This window comes from Aspergillus aculeatus (assembly GCF_001890905.1).
Source record: "Aspergillus aculeatus ATCC 16872 unplaced genomic scaffold ASPACscaffold_2, whole genome shotgun sequence".
Taxonomy (NCBI): Eukaryota; Fungi; Ascomycota; class Eurotiomycetes; order Eurotiales; family Aspergillaceae; genus Aspergillus; species Aspergillus aculeatus.
The window spans coordinates 214,484-230,319 of record NW_017962977.1 but is presented as its reverse complement, the minus strand read 5'-3'; the positions used below and the strand labels follow the sequence as shown (position 1 = coordinate 230,319).

At 52.1% G+C, this 15,836-nt stretch overlaps 5 protein-coding genes across 5 annotated transcripts; 4 read left to right on the top strand and 1 right to left on the bottom strand.

Annotated features, from left to right (window-relative positions):
- Positions 1-106: 106 nt before the first annotated feature.
- ASPACDRAFT_111122 (uncharacterized protein) lies at positions 107-1,772 on the top strand. The gene is made up of 3 exons (XM_020195516.1): positions 107-481; positions 544-808; positions 895-1,772. The coding sequence occupies exons 1-3, from the start codon at positions 416-418 to the stop codon at positions 1,530-1,532; spliced, it is 969 nt and encodes a 322-aa protein (XP_020059716.1). The 5' UTR covers positions 107-415; the 3' UTR covers positions 1,533-1,772.
- Positions 1,773-1,830: 58 nt separating this feature from the next.
- On the top strand, positions 1,831-3,118 carry ASPACDRAFT_1862649 (60S ribosomal protein eL42). Its single transcript, XM_020197798.1, has 4 exons — positions 1,831-1,851; positions 2,361-2,453; positions 2,540-2,724; positions 2,787-3,118. The coding sequence occupies exons 1-4, from the start codon at positions 1,849-1,851 to the stop codon at positions 2,824-2,826; spliced, it is 321 nt and encodes a 106-aa protein (XP_020059715.1). The 5' UTR covers positions 1,831-1,848; the 3' UTR covers positions 2,827-3,118.
- Positions 3,119-4,056: 938 nt separating this feature from the next.
- hxt8 (putative MFS monosaccharide transporter (Hxt8)) lies at positions 4,057-7,157 on the top strand. Its single transcript, XM_020198688.1, has 12 exons — positions 4,057-4,608; positions 4,669-4,696; positions 4,751-4,812; positions 4,863-5,053; positions 5,116-5,544; positions 5,603-5,654; positions 5,704-5,713; positions 5,778-5,907; positions 5,971-6,110; positions 6,181-6,294; positions 6,395-6,500; positions 6,605-7,157. The coding sequence occupies exons 1-12, from the start codon at positions 4,549-4,551 to the stop codon at positions 6,738-6,740; spliced, it is 1,458 nt and encodes a 485-aa protein (XP_020059714.1). The 5' UTR covers positions 4,057-4,548; the 3' UTR covers positions 6,741-7,157.
- Positions 7,158-7,584: 427 nt separating this feature from the next.
- Positions 7,585-10,603, bottom strand: ASPACDRAFT_1878367 (DUF3824 domain-containing protein). The gene is made up of 4 exons (XM_020198135.1): positions 10,306-10,603; positions 8,803-10,221; positions 8,487-8,747; positions 7,585-8,374 (listed from the first exon to the last, which is right to left on the bottom strand). The coding sequence occupies exons 1-4, from the start codon at positions 10,580-10,582 to the stop codon at positions 7,962-7,964; spliced, it is 2,370 nt and encodes a 789-aa protein (XP_020059713.1). The 5' UTR covers positions 10,583-10,603; the 3' UTR covers positions 7,585-7,961.
- Positions 10,604-13,112: 2,509 nt separating this feature from the next.
- Positions 13,113-14,997, top strand: ASPACDRAFT_56796 (Zn(II)2Cys6 transcription factor; the record flags this gene model as incomplete). Its single annotated transcript, XM_020203172.1, has 2 exons — positions 13,113-13,736; positions 13,825-14,997. The coding sequence occupies 2 exons, from the start codon at positions 13,113-13,115 to the stop codon at positions 14,995-14,997; spliced, it is 1,797 nt and encodes a 598-aa protein (XP_020059712.1).
- Positions 14,998-15,836: the final 839 nt, after the last annotated feature.

Below are 15,836 nucleotides of genomic sequence, written 5' to 3'. Positions count from 1 at the left end.
AGAGGAGGGTTGTTTCCGTGACGGAAAGCCGCGGCGGGGTCGCTTTCTGGTGGGGCATCGGACTTGGGAGGAGGCCCGGCGAGAGCAACAATAGTATTTAATTGAATACCCATAAGACCCAGGAGCTGCACAGCGGTCCTACTCTTAGTAGTGTCGTTGGAAACTCGATACAAGTAGTAATTAAGAGTCATTCTGCTTGATGGATATTAAAATGACTATAACGGAGAGAGGATAGCTCGAGCATCTTATCAACGACCTTTGCCGGCCTTATGCTTGGGTTTATGGACCGTTATATATAGCAACTAGCGGCACTGAGTGGCACCTCATCATCCCCACAGATTCAATTCTTCGTAAGCTCCAACGCACTCACTACTTAGACTTGCCTTTCTTCATCCTCTTTACTGGATCCACGAAAATGAGTACTACTGACCAAACATCTAATCCGTTCAATGAACTCATTGCGGAATGCCACAATGACCCGGTATTCACCCAGGAGGATTCCATGGCTAGATCTTCGAACCAGGCACACTCATCCGTTGACAGACACGACTCCAAGCTCGCTACGAAGCCCATCGAACCAATCGAAACATCCAACAAAAGGAACGGCTGCTCGATCCCAGTTTCTCCGGTTGGCAGATCGACGATATTCTTGCACGCCTGCATGAACAAGCAAACAACGAACAAGGTAGCACTGCGACAGCACCGTTCATTGACCCGCGACACAGCTTAACCATCCTCGCTCGTCCACCGCAGCATATTCGAGACCTAGTGGCTGAGATCCAAAGAGAGATCAGGGATGTTGCTCCTAGTTCGTGCATCCTACCCGCCCTTTGGACTAACTCTGGGCCCAGTCGCCGAGTACGAACGCTGATTTGGACATGAAACAATGGCTAGGCCTCTGGTTTACACCTTCAGACTATCTACACATGACTACCCTGGAGATAGCTAGTTGCCGGACGGAACCAGAGATAGATGGCCTGGTCACTCGTCTGCAGCGCAGTGGGATCATACCGCAGTTGACGGACTGCACCTTCCACCATCGCACACGGCTATTCAAGCCGGTGATTAGCTACGATGCGACGGCAATGGCTCTGAGTTTTGTCCCTGAAACTGGTGGGGATATGATGGGCCATGCCCACGAGAAAGAAGGCCACGATGATCAGTATACTTACCACCATCTACGAAGAGACGTCTCCGCGCAGATTGCGGCAATCGGACTGCCCATGAAGCCCAGGTACATTGCTCCGTCGGCGCATATCACCATCGCACGATTCATCACTCGCGAGGGGTTCTTGCTGGAGACGCCTGGTCCAGCCGGGGTGGAACAGGTCAATAAAGATCAAATTGCCTTACTGATTCGAAAATTTGAGTCAATTAATGAGAGGCTCCGGGCGGAATATTGGCCCAGTGAACGAGAGCCCATACCTCGGAAAGGCGAGTGGATCGTGGGAGAGGAGCGAGGGCTGGAAGTCTGTGTTGGGAGGTCATTCTATGGAGGCGGAGAGTGTGCCCATGTAGGGAAAGGCTTTTGAGATACTAGGTAGAGACTCATGAAGTAGACACCGATAGAGGTTGCCAACCTTCAGTTGAAGTCATCGGGGTAATTAGTTATGGTCTGTTTCATACCAATGGTTGAAATGATAACAAAAGCGGAAGAGGGCCCGATAGCTATAGTTGCCTGAGGCATGATACAGTCAGTCTTGGCTGCTGACACACAAACGCGGTTAGGCCGCACCCTAAGCGAACGAAATCCCACAACCCACCGCACCGCCGCCAGCCCGACTTGATCCTCCCCGACAAGAGACTATCAACGACCACCAAGTTCGCGATCCGGCCAAATCAGTCAAAATGGTAAGGATGTTGTCCCGTTAATTTTCTCACCTTTGTTTCCGTGTTCCTGGGCGTCCGAGAATTTTTGTTCGACAAATCGGCATATGTTGGAAGAGCGAGTGGGCGATATTCGATACTTCTCCGATGGATGGATTCCCAGCTACGAGCCCGTACGAATCGCCTGCGACCGACAGTTATGGCACCCGAAAAAGATGACAAAAATGGCCGACAATGAAGAAGAATTCGACATGGCAATTCCGAAGCGATAATTTTTGGTGTGAGGCGTTCGAAAGGAATACTTTGTGCAATCTGGACGAGATCATCGGCCTGCAACAAGAAAGAATGTGCCAAAATTGGTTCGCTATTGCCTGAACGCAACGATCAATGCTCAATATTCCCCAAGATTCAGTACCGCGCCACTCGCCGATGAACAATACGACGCAAGACACCCGGGAACACACTATACTTGCCGTCCAGTGACAAATACATCTTCACCCGCAGAGGCTGATTCATTATTCTCTCGAATTCAGGTCAACGTTCCGAAAACCCGCCGGACTTACTGCAAGGGCAAGGAGTGCAAGAAGCACACCCAGCACAAGGTCACCCAGTACAAGGCTGGCAAGGTGAATAGCACCACCCCGCCTCGCCTCTGAGGAATTCTTCGAACAACGAGCGGCGTACTGATGCAGAATTTGTGATTTCCCTCTAGGCCTCCCTGTTCGCCCAGGGTAAGCGTCGTTATGATCGGAAGCAGAGCGGTTACGGTGGTCAGACCAAGCCCGTCTTCCACAAGAAGGCCAAGACCACCAAGAAGATCGTCCTCCGTCTTGAGTGCACTGCTTGCAAGCAGAAGAAGCAGCTCTCCCTGAAGCGCTGCAAGCACTTCGAGCTTGGGTATGTTTTGCCCGACTTCGCGCCCTATCTCTCGGCAGATGCTAATCGATCTCGACCAACAGTGGAGACAAGAAGACCAAGGGTGCTGCTCTTGTCTTCTAAATTTGCGATTTTCTTGTTCGGCTCTGGGTTTCCTGCATTGCTAATCCGGCGGTGGCATATGACAATGGCAATGGAAAATGAAATAGGGTCCTCATATTCAAAAGAAAAAAAGAATATATGACTCCTAGTTGACGAGTCTCTTGACGAAATTACCCGTGTTCCTGATACCGCGTAGCAGCATTTGTAGATCTATGAGAGAACGGTGATATGATATGGAACGGTTGATCGCAAACCCGTGCCTCCCAAGCCTTGCAACCACCAACACGATCTAATGGAACGAGACTACGGCTTACTTACACTGCCTATGAGAAGGTAGATAGCATTTCTACTCTGCATACAACTCATCCACTACCTAACACAAAAATACTACTTAATACTTTCTTCTCCAAGCAGTCGGACAAGCCGGCCAGATTGATGAAAAAAAAAGGGGTTCGCGTCGATCGGGGGTAGTGTAAGCCCGATGACACTGTGCAGTCCGACATGCGCAAGCACAGAGGTCAGACTGCAGAGTACAAAAATAAGATTAATCAATGTTGTGTTCCTTAGAACACTTTCAGAGATTAAACTGAAAAGAACAGATACTACACTTGATCTAAGCCAAAAGGCAAAGAGAGCTGGAAAAGAAAAGAGAAAAAATTCTAAAAGGGTGCCGGGCGGTTGCACTTTATATAGGGAGACCCGGAGGCAAAAGGGCGCTAGTAATGCTAGCCTCGCTTGATTGACGCGCTAGACTAAACTAGGGGGGCATCTGGTTTGGGTTTAGCGGGGGATGTTTCGATCGGCTGGAGTGAGGACTACTAGTTACGTATGGACTGTACTAGGTATAGTACTGTATATATACCATGAAAGTATTCTAGAGAATTCGTAGAGTCTGCTTCATAGCTCAAGGCTAGTGAGGCTGGCTAATCCTGTTAGAATGCTGGTTCTTATGTCCAATGGGACTCGCTGAAAAGGTCCTTTATTAGCCTAGCACTGCATGCTGACTCTTTTCGGTAAGCTGGCTACCAGATATATATCGTAGGATTGAAAGCATAACTACGGAGTACGCGTGATACTATCCTGTCTACCACAATCATTAACCAGTTAACCAAAACCATCCAGCCGAAGACGAGACTAATCCAGTCACCCCCACGCCAATCCTGGCTGTCACGGGGGCGGGATGGGATCCCCCGCATTTCAAGGGATCTATCTATCCATCGGTCCACCCGCTACGTACTTCGATTGTCCATGCGTTCATCTACAGATGTGACTTCATGACTTTCCTTGACGCCGTCATCTTTGTCATCAACACTGCCCTCACTTCTGCCATCGTATCATTCGAACCCATCTCTGAAAGAAACAACAACAAAGCCTTTACCACGAGGCAAGATATGCAACTGTACCTCTCGGGCCATCAACTACCGAACAACCAACTGTAGACTATGCTTCCCGTCGAGTGCGGGGAAACTGGCGGCATTGCGGCTGGCATGATTGAGGTCTGATCTACAGAATACGGGGTACTCAAACTCTGGCCCGCTTCCCCAACTTCATACCCCGGATTGGTCGTCATTGCTCGGCCATCCTCCGAGTCGATGTTGACGTCGTACAACTGCACCCTCGGCTCATGGCCGTGCAGCTATATATCCGCACGCCCAGCGCCTTCACGCGTCACCTCTTCACTGTCAGGAAGAGTATGCATGATACTAGTCTCTCTTCGGCTTCAATCCCTCTTTCTGCTACAAGATGGCGGTCTGGTATGCTTTTGGTGTGGCAATATTTGCTGCCATCGGAACGTTTTTGTTTGTAAGGCAGGCTCGTGTCGCGTCTGAGGGCTATCCCGTCGCTAACATAAGCTATTTCTAGGGATTTGACACAGGCATCGCTACGACAAGTGAGAGACCCTAGTGCAGCGACCCTCCCACGACGACAGCTAACGGCTCTTCAGCAATCGCCCATGAAAGCTGGATTGACTACATGAATCACCCGTCAAATGGCCTGACAGGAGCCGTAAGTCAGAAAGACCTCTTTTCCGGGCTTTTATATCTAATCCCGTGTAGGTTGTATCGGTGTACATCGCTGGCGAAGCATGCGGCGCGCTCACTCAGACTGCAATCGGAGATAAACTCGGTCGACTTCGCTTTATGGAGATGTCGTGTGTTGTTGTCACCATCGGGACAGTCATCCAGACCGCGGCCGTGAACATCGGAATGTTCCTTGCTGGCCGCCTGCTGGCCGGGTATGCTGTTGGGTAAGTTGTACCCGGGCACGTGAACCAACAATCGAGGAGGGAACTGATCATGGCGTTGGTAGCGGGATGGTCGCCACAGTCCCGATCTATCTCAGCGAGATATCATCCCCTCGTTATCGCGGCTTGATTGGGGGTATCTCAGGCTGCGGCATTGCATTCGGAACGATGGCTTCGAACTGGGTCGGATACGCCTGTAGCTATGCACCCTATGGTCAGGTCCAGTGGAGGGTCCCTCTGGCGATCCAAGTCCCATGGGGCATCATCATGTTCGCCGGACTGGTCACTTTCATGCCCGACTCTCCACGCCACTTGATTCGCGTAGGTCAAATTGAGAAGGCGCGCAGCGAGTTCATCAGAGGCCGGCGGGATTTACGTCCGGACGAGGCTCATCAGGAGTTTTCGGAGATGGTTGCGCAGATTCAGTACGAGAAGGAGAGAGAGATAACCTCCTACAAAGATATCTTCCGCATGTTTCGACGACGCGCATTAGTGTAGGTCCATGTGCAAGATACACGAGGGAGGCCTGACTCCACTGACTCGGTCGAATAGCTCGATCGCCGTGCAGACCATGACGAGTCTTACCGGCGTAAACGTCATCCAGGTATGTCTCTCACAAGCCCGATGAAGATAAGATGCTAACAGAGCCACAGTACTACCAAAGTGCGTATTCTTGCCCACCTAGGCTCCCCCCCAATGACGAAGGAAACTGATGGCTTTGAACCAGCAACACTCTACAAATCCCTCGGCATTGACTCCCACACCATCTTAGCCCTAGCTGCTGTATACGGCACCGTCGCGTTTATAACTAATTGCCTCACCACCAAGTATCTCACAGATCAGTGGGGCCGTCGCAAGTATGTCTCCAGCCCAACCCAACCCACAAAATCCCAGTCACCCCAGAAGCTAACTAAACAAAGTATGATCCTAGCGGGGCTCGCAGGAATCATCATCATAGAAATATATGCCGCCGTCATGCAGCGAGAATTCCAGAACACGGACAATAGAGTCGGGAAAGGCTTTGCCATCCTGGGAATCTACCTGTTTGTGGTGGTCTACTGTATGTCCGCAGAAGAAACGCAACCCATATCCCCATATTCCCGATTACTAAGTGCCATAAACTTGCACAGATGGCATGCTCAACAGTACCACCTGGCTATACGGCGCCGAGGTTCTGCCCATTGCGCTTCGTAGCAAGATCATGGGACTGGCCGCAGCATCTCACTTTATAGTCAACGTCGCAAGTAGGATTGCCCCTCCCTCCTCATTCGCCACGACAAGTACCTCCCCTCAAACGCCCCGCAGAACATCTACTGACACTATTATGGTTGTTTCATGACGCAGTCACCGAAGCCGGCCCCAGCGCCTTCGCGAATATCCACGAGAACTACTACTACGTCTTCGTGGCCTGCACTGTTTTCTTCTTGGTTATTGCCTACTTCTACTTCCCGTAAGTCTCTTCTCCACGGACTTATTCTTCTACCTTCTTGTGAAGACGGAAAGCAAGAGACTACTGGAAGGTGATATGACTAACGTGCGCGGAACGGGTAATAGGGAAACCAAACGCAAGACCCTGGAGGAGATTGCCGCGTCGTTTGGCGACAAGGTAGTCGCGGCCGGCGAGCAAGGCGAGGAGGATCCGGATGCGAAGCCCCATTCGCAGCGGGTGGAGGTTGTCTACGAAGGATAGGCTCAGAGAAAGAAGTATCACTCACTTTCCGCCGCAACGAGAAGGCTCAGGATATGCGCTTGTCTGTCCTGTTCGTCACCTAGAAGTATTGGAATCTTTCTCATCTGGCTCTTAAGAAATTATCCTGATCATGTAGTAAACCAGCTGAATAGCCTATGTCCCGTGGAAGGGCTCTACAAATTGGAGGAGGAGAAGAAACATGGTGCGGATATAGTACCGTCAGGCTTCAACCCCCACCCACCGGGCCGTTTTATCCCTCGCATCGGTGACGCATCTTCTCATCAATACCAGGCCATCCCCTATTCATATTCCCTTCCTCAAGGAAGGCAGGTAGCCAGGCAGGCAGGAAATAAAGAAAGGTCCCCTATGGAAATGAAAAAGCAAGCAAAAAAGGGCGTGTGCCCCCTCGCCCCCCCCTGCCCCCCCCGGAGCCGCCCCGCGCTCGGCTCCGAAGCTAGAGCTAGGTATGGAAACGAACACAAAAACGAAAAAAGGCTTCGTCTTCTATAGCTAGTTACAAGTTGACCTATAAAATTGTGATATGTATTGTGCTGTCAATGGGGATGAGAGAGGGGGGGGGGGATTCATACTAGGTACATGCCGTCCGTCCCGTCTACGGCAATCAGGGTTGGCGCTGGCCCTGGGTCGAGTTTACTCCTGACGATCATATGAATCAGGTGTACCGGTAGTTGTGTGTGCAGTGATTCAATTCTTCTACATGGGATGATGGGAATGTGAACAGGAAAAGGGGCTTGAAAGAAGGAAGACCCTGGCGAGGCTCAGGGGTGGACTCTTCTGGCGTGGAGTTACTGTACTGTACATACAGGTTACTGTGCACGGGATGGTGTGCGGAACTGAAGACGGCGCTTCCACCATATTCAGGTAACAAGTAAGTGAACCCAACTTAACCACTGCAGACTCCGTACCTCTGCATGTTCTCGAGTACTTGCTTGATAGGGTTATGGTTCATGCATGCCACCAGTTTAGGCAAATGATCAGATCAGCGGATCGGCAGGTGACGATAAGTGACCGCCCTCCTGCATACTCCATGGAAATCCTTTCGGCCGGACGTCGGACTTTATTGACATTCATCCATCCATTCATTCATTAACTACCGAGATTGTCATGATCATCACGTCGTTACTACATTAGTGAGAAAAGAAACATTAGGCATAACAAGGAAAGAAAGATAAGGTGCACAAACAAAACCACAAAAGTCAGTTAAACAAAGACACGGTTGATTCCCCTGAGCAGTGTCTCCAATCCGTCCGCCAAAGGATCATCTCCGGGCTGGGGTAAAAGGCGTCCCTGCGAGTCAAACCGGTCAGGCAAATCAATAGTAGAGTCGGAATCAGATTCCGCCCCATCTTTGCGGCACCGATCTTCAGACCGAGTACGTGCAGCGAACGGCTCAGAGGACGAGTGGCGCCGGCGTGGAGTGCGGTTGCGCCCATAGCCATGTATTGATGCAATGGTAGAGTCACTATCATCCGTTTCGTATCCTGGATCATGCTGTCCTTCATGTTTCGATTCAAGGTCAAAGGCAACCGATTTCGGCCTTGCCGGCTGGCTGGCGGCGCGGGGTGGTCGCTTTTTCGGGCGCGGGGTTCTTAGCGATGATCGTGCATCTAGACCTACATGCCATGTCAGCAAGGGCCCCTTTGTATGCAAGGCAGCCTTCCCTGAACGCACCATATGATATGTGATCCTGGGCAACGGGGCGATGGGGAGTTTTCCATGCGGCACTCACATTCTCTTCTACCCTTCGGGGCCGAGGTGCATACGGGTCTGACTCAGGATGCGCAGGATGAGCATACGGCTGCGGTGGCACAGCGCCGGGTGGAGGTGGGTAATCGGCAGGGTTGTAAGGTGCTGGTTCCGTGCGAGGCGCGGAGCCAGGGGGTGGAGGAAAGTGATTGGTGTTAGGGTAGTACTGGTGATCGTCGATCGGCCGAGGGGCAGCAGGAGATGGCGGATACGGATCATGCTGGTACGGAGCTTCTTCATCTGGCTCATGATTGGTCAGCACTTGGAAACTTCAAGAGACTCAACCTTCGCTTACCCGATCTGTCTCGGTCTCGCTCTGCCTTCTTACGCTCATTACGCTGCGCAAGCTTGTGGGCTGCGTAACCGACTCCTGCAGCTCCTAAAGCAGCCTCGGCGAATTCCCGCGAGCGACTGCGATGCCGTTCGTGCCCGCCTCGTTGTCTTCTCCGGCTGTCAATTTCTGAGTCGGACGAATCACTACTGTAGCGAGCTGCCCGGCCTCGACTGCGACTACGACTGCGGCTATAAGGCCGGCGCCTTGTTGATCCGAAGCCTGCTGCGCCACTTGCAACCGGGTCAGATGCATCCGAGTAGTATCCATGTGAGCTCCCAGGCCGACCGTAATAGTTGGCAGGAATACTACCATGGACTGGGTGTTCTCCGTACTCGATCAGACCAGGAGAGGACTTTGTTGGATCAGAGTAAACCTCTGAAGGGGCGCGGCTGCGAGATCGTGAGCGTCGACGTTCCCTGTTGCGTGAGGCTTCTCTCTTGTCCTTGTTCTTCTCATATAATCCAGTAGCCGCAGCTGTCCCAAGGCCGGCCGCTAGTACTGGCAGGGCTTTCCTGATGACGCTCTTGGACCGAGACCGATCACGTCGCCCTGGACGTGAGTGGCTCCGGGCCCTCTCGATCAGGCCTGCCACTGCTGCTCCAGCAAGGCCAGCCTCCGCCATATGCTTTCTACTTTTGGACTGGCTGCGCTCCCCATCTTTGTTCAGTGGCAACGACCGTGTGGAGCTGGCAGCACGGCGGTGACGAGACCGGCTGCGTCTGTCCTTGTTGGAATTGGACTTGTTTCGTGCCAGGGCGACAGCCCCAGCAATAGCAGCGGCACCTAGGCCGAGTTCCGCGAGCGTCCGCGCGCGCGAGTGGGAGTGAGAGCGACTGCGACTTCGACGGCTGTGGCTATGACGATGATGGCGGTGATGACGGGAGTGTGATCTGCGATCGTCATCGAAAGAGTGGGAGCGATGACGACTCTTGCTGCGATAGTGCTCTCTTGCACGTGAGACTGCTTCAGCAGCGATGGCACCCAATGCACCGGCACCGACGTCCCGTCCCAGACGGCCAACTCCCTCGGGCACTTCTTCTCCTTCTTTCTTGTGATGGTTGCGAAGAAGTTCTGCGGCCCCGACACCTACTAGGGCACCCTCGGCTAGATGTCGCCGCCGATGGGGATGATCATCGTACTCCCGTGTTTCTTTGCGAATGTACACAATGCTCTCATCGCTGCTGTAGTCCTCTTCATCGCGACGGCGCGTAGCCTGTGAGACAGAGTCGCTGGGGCTAAGTTCGCGTCGGGAGCGACGGTCTTCATCCCACTCGCGGACCCGACGATGATAGTAATAGCCTCCAGGCTCGCGATCCACTTCCGACCGTCGCACAATATCATAATCAGACTCTCGTGGATTGACGTAGACGGGGCCGCGTGCTTCAAGAAGGATTATTGGCTGAGTTTCACGAATGATAACGGGGGCGGGGTGACTGCGAATGCGCCCGGGCACATAATACTCACGTTCGTAATAGTCTCTTTCGGAGCGGTAGTCAAGTGGGTGCGAGTCGTAGTCAACCTCTCGTTCGTACCTCTGGATCATCACCGGCTCCTCTCGCTCATGAGTGCGCCGGATAACCAGCTCTTGGCCGGCCGGGTCCTCATGGCGATAGAAGAAATCACGCTCACGATCACGCTCACGCTCTTCCTCCGAGGGGATGACGTAACGCTTGATAGATACGGTCGAGCGGGAGTCATCCCAGTCCCGCTCGCGATCGCGCTCTCTGTAGACGTATGACATGAAGAATACAACTCCAAATGTGTGAAGGTAATAGTGAAGTGATGGAAAGAAACGAGTTTGTCTTATGCAAGAAAAGATGAAGGAGAGATGAGAGGCAGTTTTGAGAAGAAGAACGGGAAGATGGAGGGACTGCAGCGAAGTGGGGTAAGCGAGGCTGATGAGAGAGGCTGCCGAGTGTCAACAACCGACGGGCGTCGGCGGAAGGCTGTACGAAGGTTCAACTTGATTCGAGGACGAAACAAGGCAGGCGTACACCGTCGTCAGAAAGACGAAATAGAATGCAGGGTAGTCAAAGATGACTGCTCCGAGTAAGAAAACGGGCACCAGAAGAGGGATTAGTCCAATCCTCGCCAAAGATTAAGTATGCCGGGCCGCAGTGGTGATTTGCTGGGGCTTTCATTCATTCATTCACTGATCATCTGTCATCTGCTCAGAGTTTTTCGATTTGCGTCAAGTGTAACATAATGTAGCATGCAGCATGTATGGGAGGAAATGTGGAACGTGGAGCGTGGAAGGTGAAAGGTGAAAGGTGAAAGGACGCAATAAAGTTGATGAACGATGATGAAGTGGAGGAAGCACAGATGAAGCAAGCAAGAAAGAGGGAGGGGCAGATAATGAAACCTGAGGCCACGAGGGCAGGCAAACCAGGCAAACCAGGTGATCCCCCACTTGAGGAACTGCTTCTTGCCTTGTGACAATTGCAACTTCCATCATCATCATCATCATAATCTTCTTTTTCTTCATCATCTTCCATCGTCATCAACAACCACTATCTTCTTTGATCTACGAGTATCTGCAAGTCTCACCAGAAGGTTCAATCTGGTCTTGGTCCCTGCGGGTTCATTATTCCCATGGAAATCAGAGCATGGTTATCCAGATCATGCCCAACCATGGAATGACAGCCGTCATACCATCGGTTTCGGACACCTTATGCAAACCTCTTCATCCTCTAATTTAGTAAACATCATGTTTGAGGCCCCTCAGCTACGGCAGGGATCCAGTGAAAATTTTTATCATTCAGCTAGGTTCTTCAGACGCTGGTCGGATGCGTCAGTCTCATCCGCCTTAACCGTGTGTAAAGTACTGGAAACTTCTCCCGCGAGATCTGGAGTTGCCGAAGTCGGATCTCGGACACTGCGGTCTTCGGTGTGTTGCTTAAGCAGCCAAGCGGGTTGAAAGGACCCTACACCTACTGCATGCTCAGTATCACCTTTACGCTGTTATCAGCAATCGAGAGAAGAGCAATCCAGTAATGCTTCAATCACCGTGATCTGAACCCCGCTTTACATGCTGAAGGCAGTTGTTATGGATTTTCCGTTAAAGGAGGGTCTGCACGATAATCCCTGCATGGTGCTTTTGAGCCGTGGACCTAGCATACGTGCCCTACGGGGATCAACCGTGTCAGCAATCGAATAATGGCTGCCGCTTTGACCCCTCGCCTCAATCTATTCTGTGGCTCAAAACCGCTGGGGCGCCATCTCCCTTGGGATTCGCCAAAACGCTAGCATGGTGGGTACTGCTGATATTCTGACAGCAGACCAGAGCACCATGTGCAGTGAATCTCACCCCAACTGTGGCTGGAGCCCCTTTCGGGGGAAATATGGGCCTTTGGTGCAAAGCAAGCTCAAACAAGAACAATGATTGGCAAGAAGGACAAATAGATTTACGGATTAGTCTCATAACGACCCCCTTTCTTGCCAGGATGGACATACTAGAGGATTCTGAACCATGGTTCTCTGTGGCGGTGATGCAGGAATGGACTCAGTCTGTATGCACCTAGCCACAATCCACCGGACACAATGATGGCGACGGTTCGAAGGTCAAGCCCCACAATGCCGTCGACCCGACTTGATGCACTATCGATGCTGGCAGACGTCATCGCCATTCCGCGCTCATCCCCCATAGGCGTTGGGTCTTCCCTTTGATCCGGCCATCCTCAAGCACGGATTGGTCAACACTGTATCCTTCTAGAATTTTTCCACCACCAAATCAATATGAGGTCCTTGTCAGGGGCTATTATTACGGGGATTATAGGTGATGGATACGGAGGCAGCAGAAGAGTTTTTAGATGCAAGCTGCGATCTAACCGATTCGGACGCGACAGTTTAAACTGATAGTAACGTTGTCGCACTGGGACGGAATTCTCCGTGAAGCAGCTTCCTTCTCTTACTTTTCTCGGTTGAATTAGCACCACGCCAGCGCATTCATGGTTCTTGAGCATCGGCCCAAAAAAATTCGACTAGACCGGCGATGCCGAAAAGGGACATTGTAGGTGATGACCCGGTACAAGACTCCTTGCTCATGGGCTGCTAGACAGATTTTACCTCGATATAAAGAGCACACAACACATCCTTAGAACCATTCACTTAGCATGCTGTGTTCTTCTGCACCCTGAGATTCAAAAGGTAAATTGGCTGGTGCCGCGTCGGCCTTCTGTCCCATCCTGGCATATCTTTGTTCTAGATTACCCTTGTGCAAGGGCGAGCTCCGACGCTAGCTTTCTATTCTGCGTTAATTTTTCAGCGCCATCATGACTACCTCCAACCGCTCGACCGGAAAGAGATTGCCTATCAGCTGCCAGGCATGCAGAACGAGGAAAATCCGCTGCTCTCGTGACGGGCGCCCTTGCCAGACTTGTGTTCGTCGTGGTCTGGGTGCAGAGGACTGTATTTACCTGGGTCAGCCGAGACTTGCTTCCCAACAAGCCATGACGGCTGCTCCACCTGACCAGAATGAGATGCTGGCACGAATCAACAATCTCGAAGAATTGCTTCACGAACAGGTTCACATTCAGTCCAACGACGTTATGTCACCCCAGACTCAGAGATCGCCCAGCGGGACCGAAAGTGGAGCCGAATTTGAGCCTGCGTTTGATGTTAGATCCCGAGAACTCAGATCCCGATTACCCAGTGGCGCCGGCTCTCTACAGACATTCAATGCCGGATACGTTCGTTACTTGCCGTGGGTGAACAGTCCTCCGATCTTCAGGGGTCAGTCAGCACCCAATATCGAGACCGAAATCCCCGACGAGAGTGATGATCTACAGCTGCCATTCGCCAAAAATCATGTTTCTAGGGATGAGCTGTTAGCGATCCTACCCCCACGCCGATATTGCGATGCTCTTAAGGAAATATACTTACGAGTCTTCTCGCCTGTAAGTGATTGCCATGTTTCCTGTCAGCCTTGTAGCTCTTTGACGCGAGAGTCTCGATCTGAGAGGAAATTGCTAACTCAGCAACCAGCTGTTTCACGTTCTTCACGACCTCACCTTCGAAACCGAGTACCAACAATTCTGCCACGACGCCAACAGTGTGACCACCGCATGGATTGCGCTTCTGTTTGCGATTCTCTCTATTGCTGTCACCGCACTCGAAGACGATGAGATTTTACTCTCCGACATTGGGCGCGAAAAGACGGCTAGTCGAAATATCAAGGCATTATCCGCACGCTATCGGTCGGCCTCACTGCGATGCCTGGCAGCAGATAATGTCCTTTCTCGACACTCGATCCACTCACTCCAGTGTCTGATCCTCGTCAACTATGCTCGAGTCCACCGTGGTCTTCCCATCTGGACCCTGCTAGGGTTTTCGCATCATGTAGCCATCTCCATGGGCTGCCACGTTGATCCTAGCCGATTCGATCTCGGACTCATCGAACAGGAGGAGCGCAGACGTGCCTGGATGGGGCTCACCTCGCTATTTACTGTCCAGAGCATAGCCTCTGGCTGTCTTCATAACACCATCACACCCAACGATGTGAAGCCACCCTTAGACATCAACGATGTTGACCTGCTAACGGGTTCTTTCTCGGGCCAACCGACGCATCCCACGCACATGACGTACCTACTGTTAGAATCTCATCTCAACAGAGTTCTGATGATGGTGTGCGATGCGCTATTCAACACGTCCCCGAGATTCGGCCCATACCAGCTCGAGACCCAGATTCAATCCGTCCGTGAGATGTGCGACCAGCGGTACAAGCCCAGTTCCGGCCTCGAACCCATCTCACCGCCACACCAGGCCAACCTCAACATCCTCTACAGCAACATCCATCACCTCCTTCTTCTCCTTTTCCGCCCCAGTCTCTGCGCCTATTTGCAAGGCGAATTCACCCCAGAGACATATGCCGCGCGGACCAAAAGCGTCTCCTCCGCCCGGGCATCGCTGGCGATCTACCAAGCTCTCCACGAGTCGCCTGCGTACGCCTCCTACAAGTGGTACAACAGCAACCTCGGCAGTTTCCACGCCTTCCACGCGGCCGTCGTCCTCTCCGTGACGCTCATGTCCCCGGAAACGCAGTTCGAGTTCGACGAGTCCAAGGCGATCCTCTGGGATGCCCTCGAGACCTTTGCCGCTCTATCCAACCGCAGCAATTTCTGCAGCAAGGCCGTGCCCGTTCTGCGTCAGATCATGTAGGAGCTTCCTCCCTTGAACACTAAGACAACACGCTCTGATCAGAAACTCGTTCGGGACTTCAAGGTTGAGGCTAACCAGATATCCATCCAGTGAAACCACCTGCACTAACGGCCAACAAGCCCTAGCATCGCTGGTCGGAATCGATCCCCATACCGCAGGCCTCATCAACCCCCCCGGTGACTTCGTGCCCTTTCCCCCGATGCAACGGATCCCCGAGCCACTCCTCTCGCAACTCCAGCCGCAGAATTGGATCAGTCCGGCGTCAGTCCCATGGGACGGGTGGGGGATCCCCAATAAATAAGATTGGCGGCAACGAGAGAGAGAGAGAAAAAGACCGGCTGGCTGGCTGGCTAGCTGGCTGGCGGTGAACACAAAAAAAAGAAGGAAAGGACTGTCCATGGTCCATGTGCAATGCCTCCTAGCAAAGTGTCATTGATGATCCAGGCCCTAAAGAAAATAGTCTAGTGCCGCTTACGAAGACAAAAAAGGAGTTTGGACTTGCCTGGATTACTACTGTACTGTGCTGTATCGGACATGTTTGACCCTGTATTGCTATTAATGGCCTGGCTACGGATTGGACCACGAAGGTACTGATCGATCCGTCGTCCGCAGTAGTTTGAGTGATTAGTTCCGGATCTACCTTTGCGTGGCGTCACGTTCTGTGGATGTTATCAGGTTCTGGAGGTCAGTGAGTGGGCTTGGTTGGATACCCGAGTCTGAGATTAAGCAAGCAGGCCCTACGTACAGTACTCTCATGCTACCACGACTGTGATCACGTCTTCATCAAGGCGTTTGACTGCGAGAGAAGAAGGCATGGCATGTATGCCATCAGTTTATAT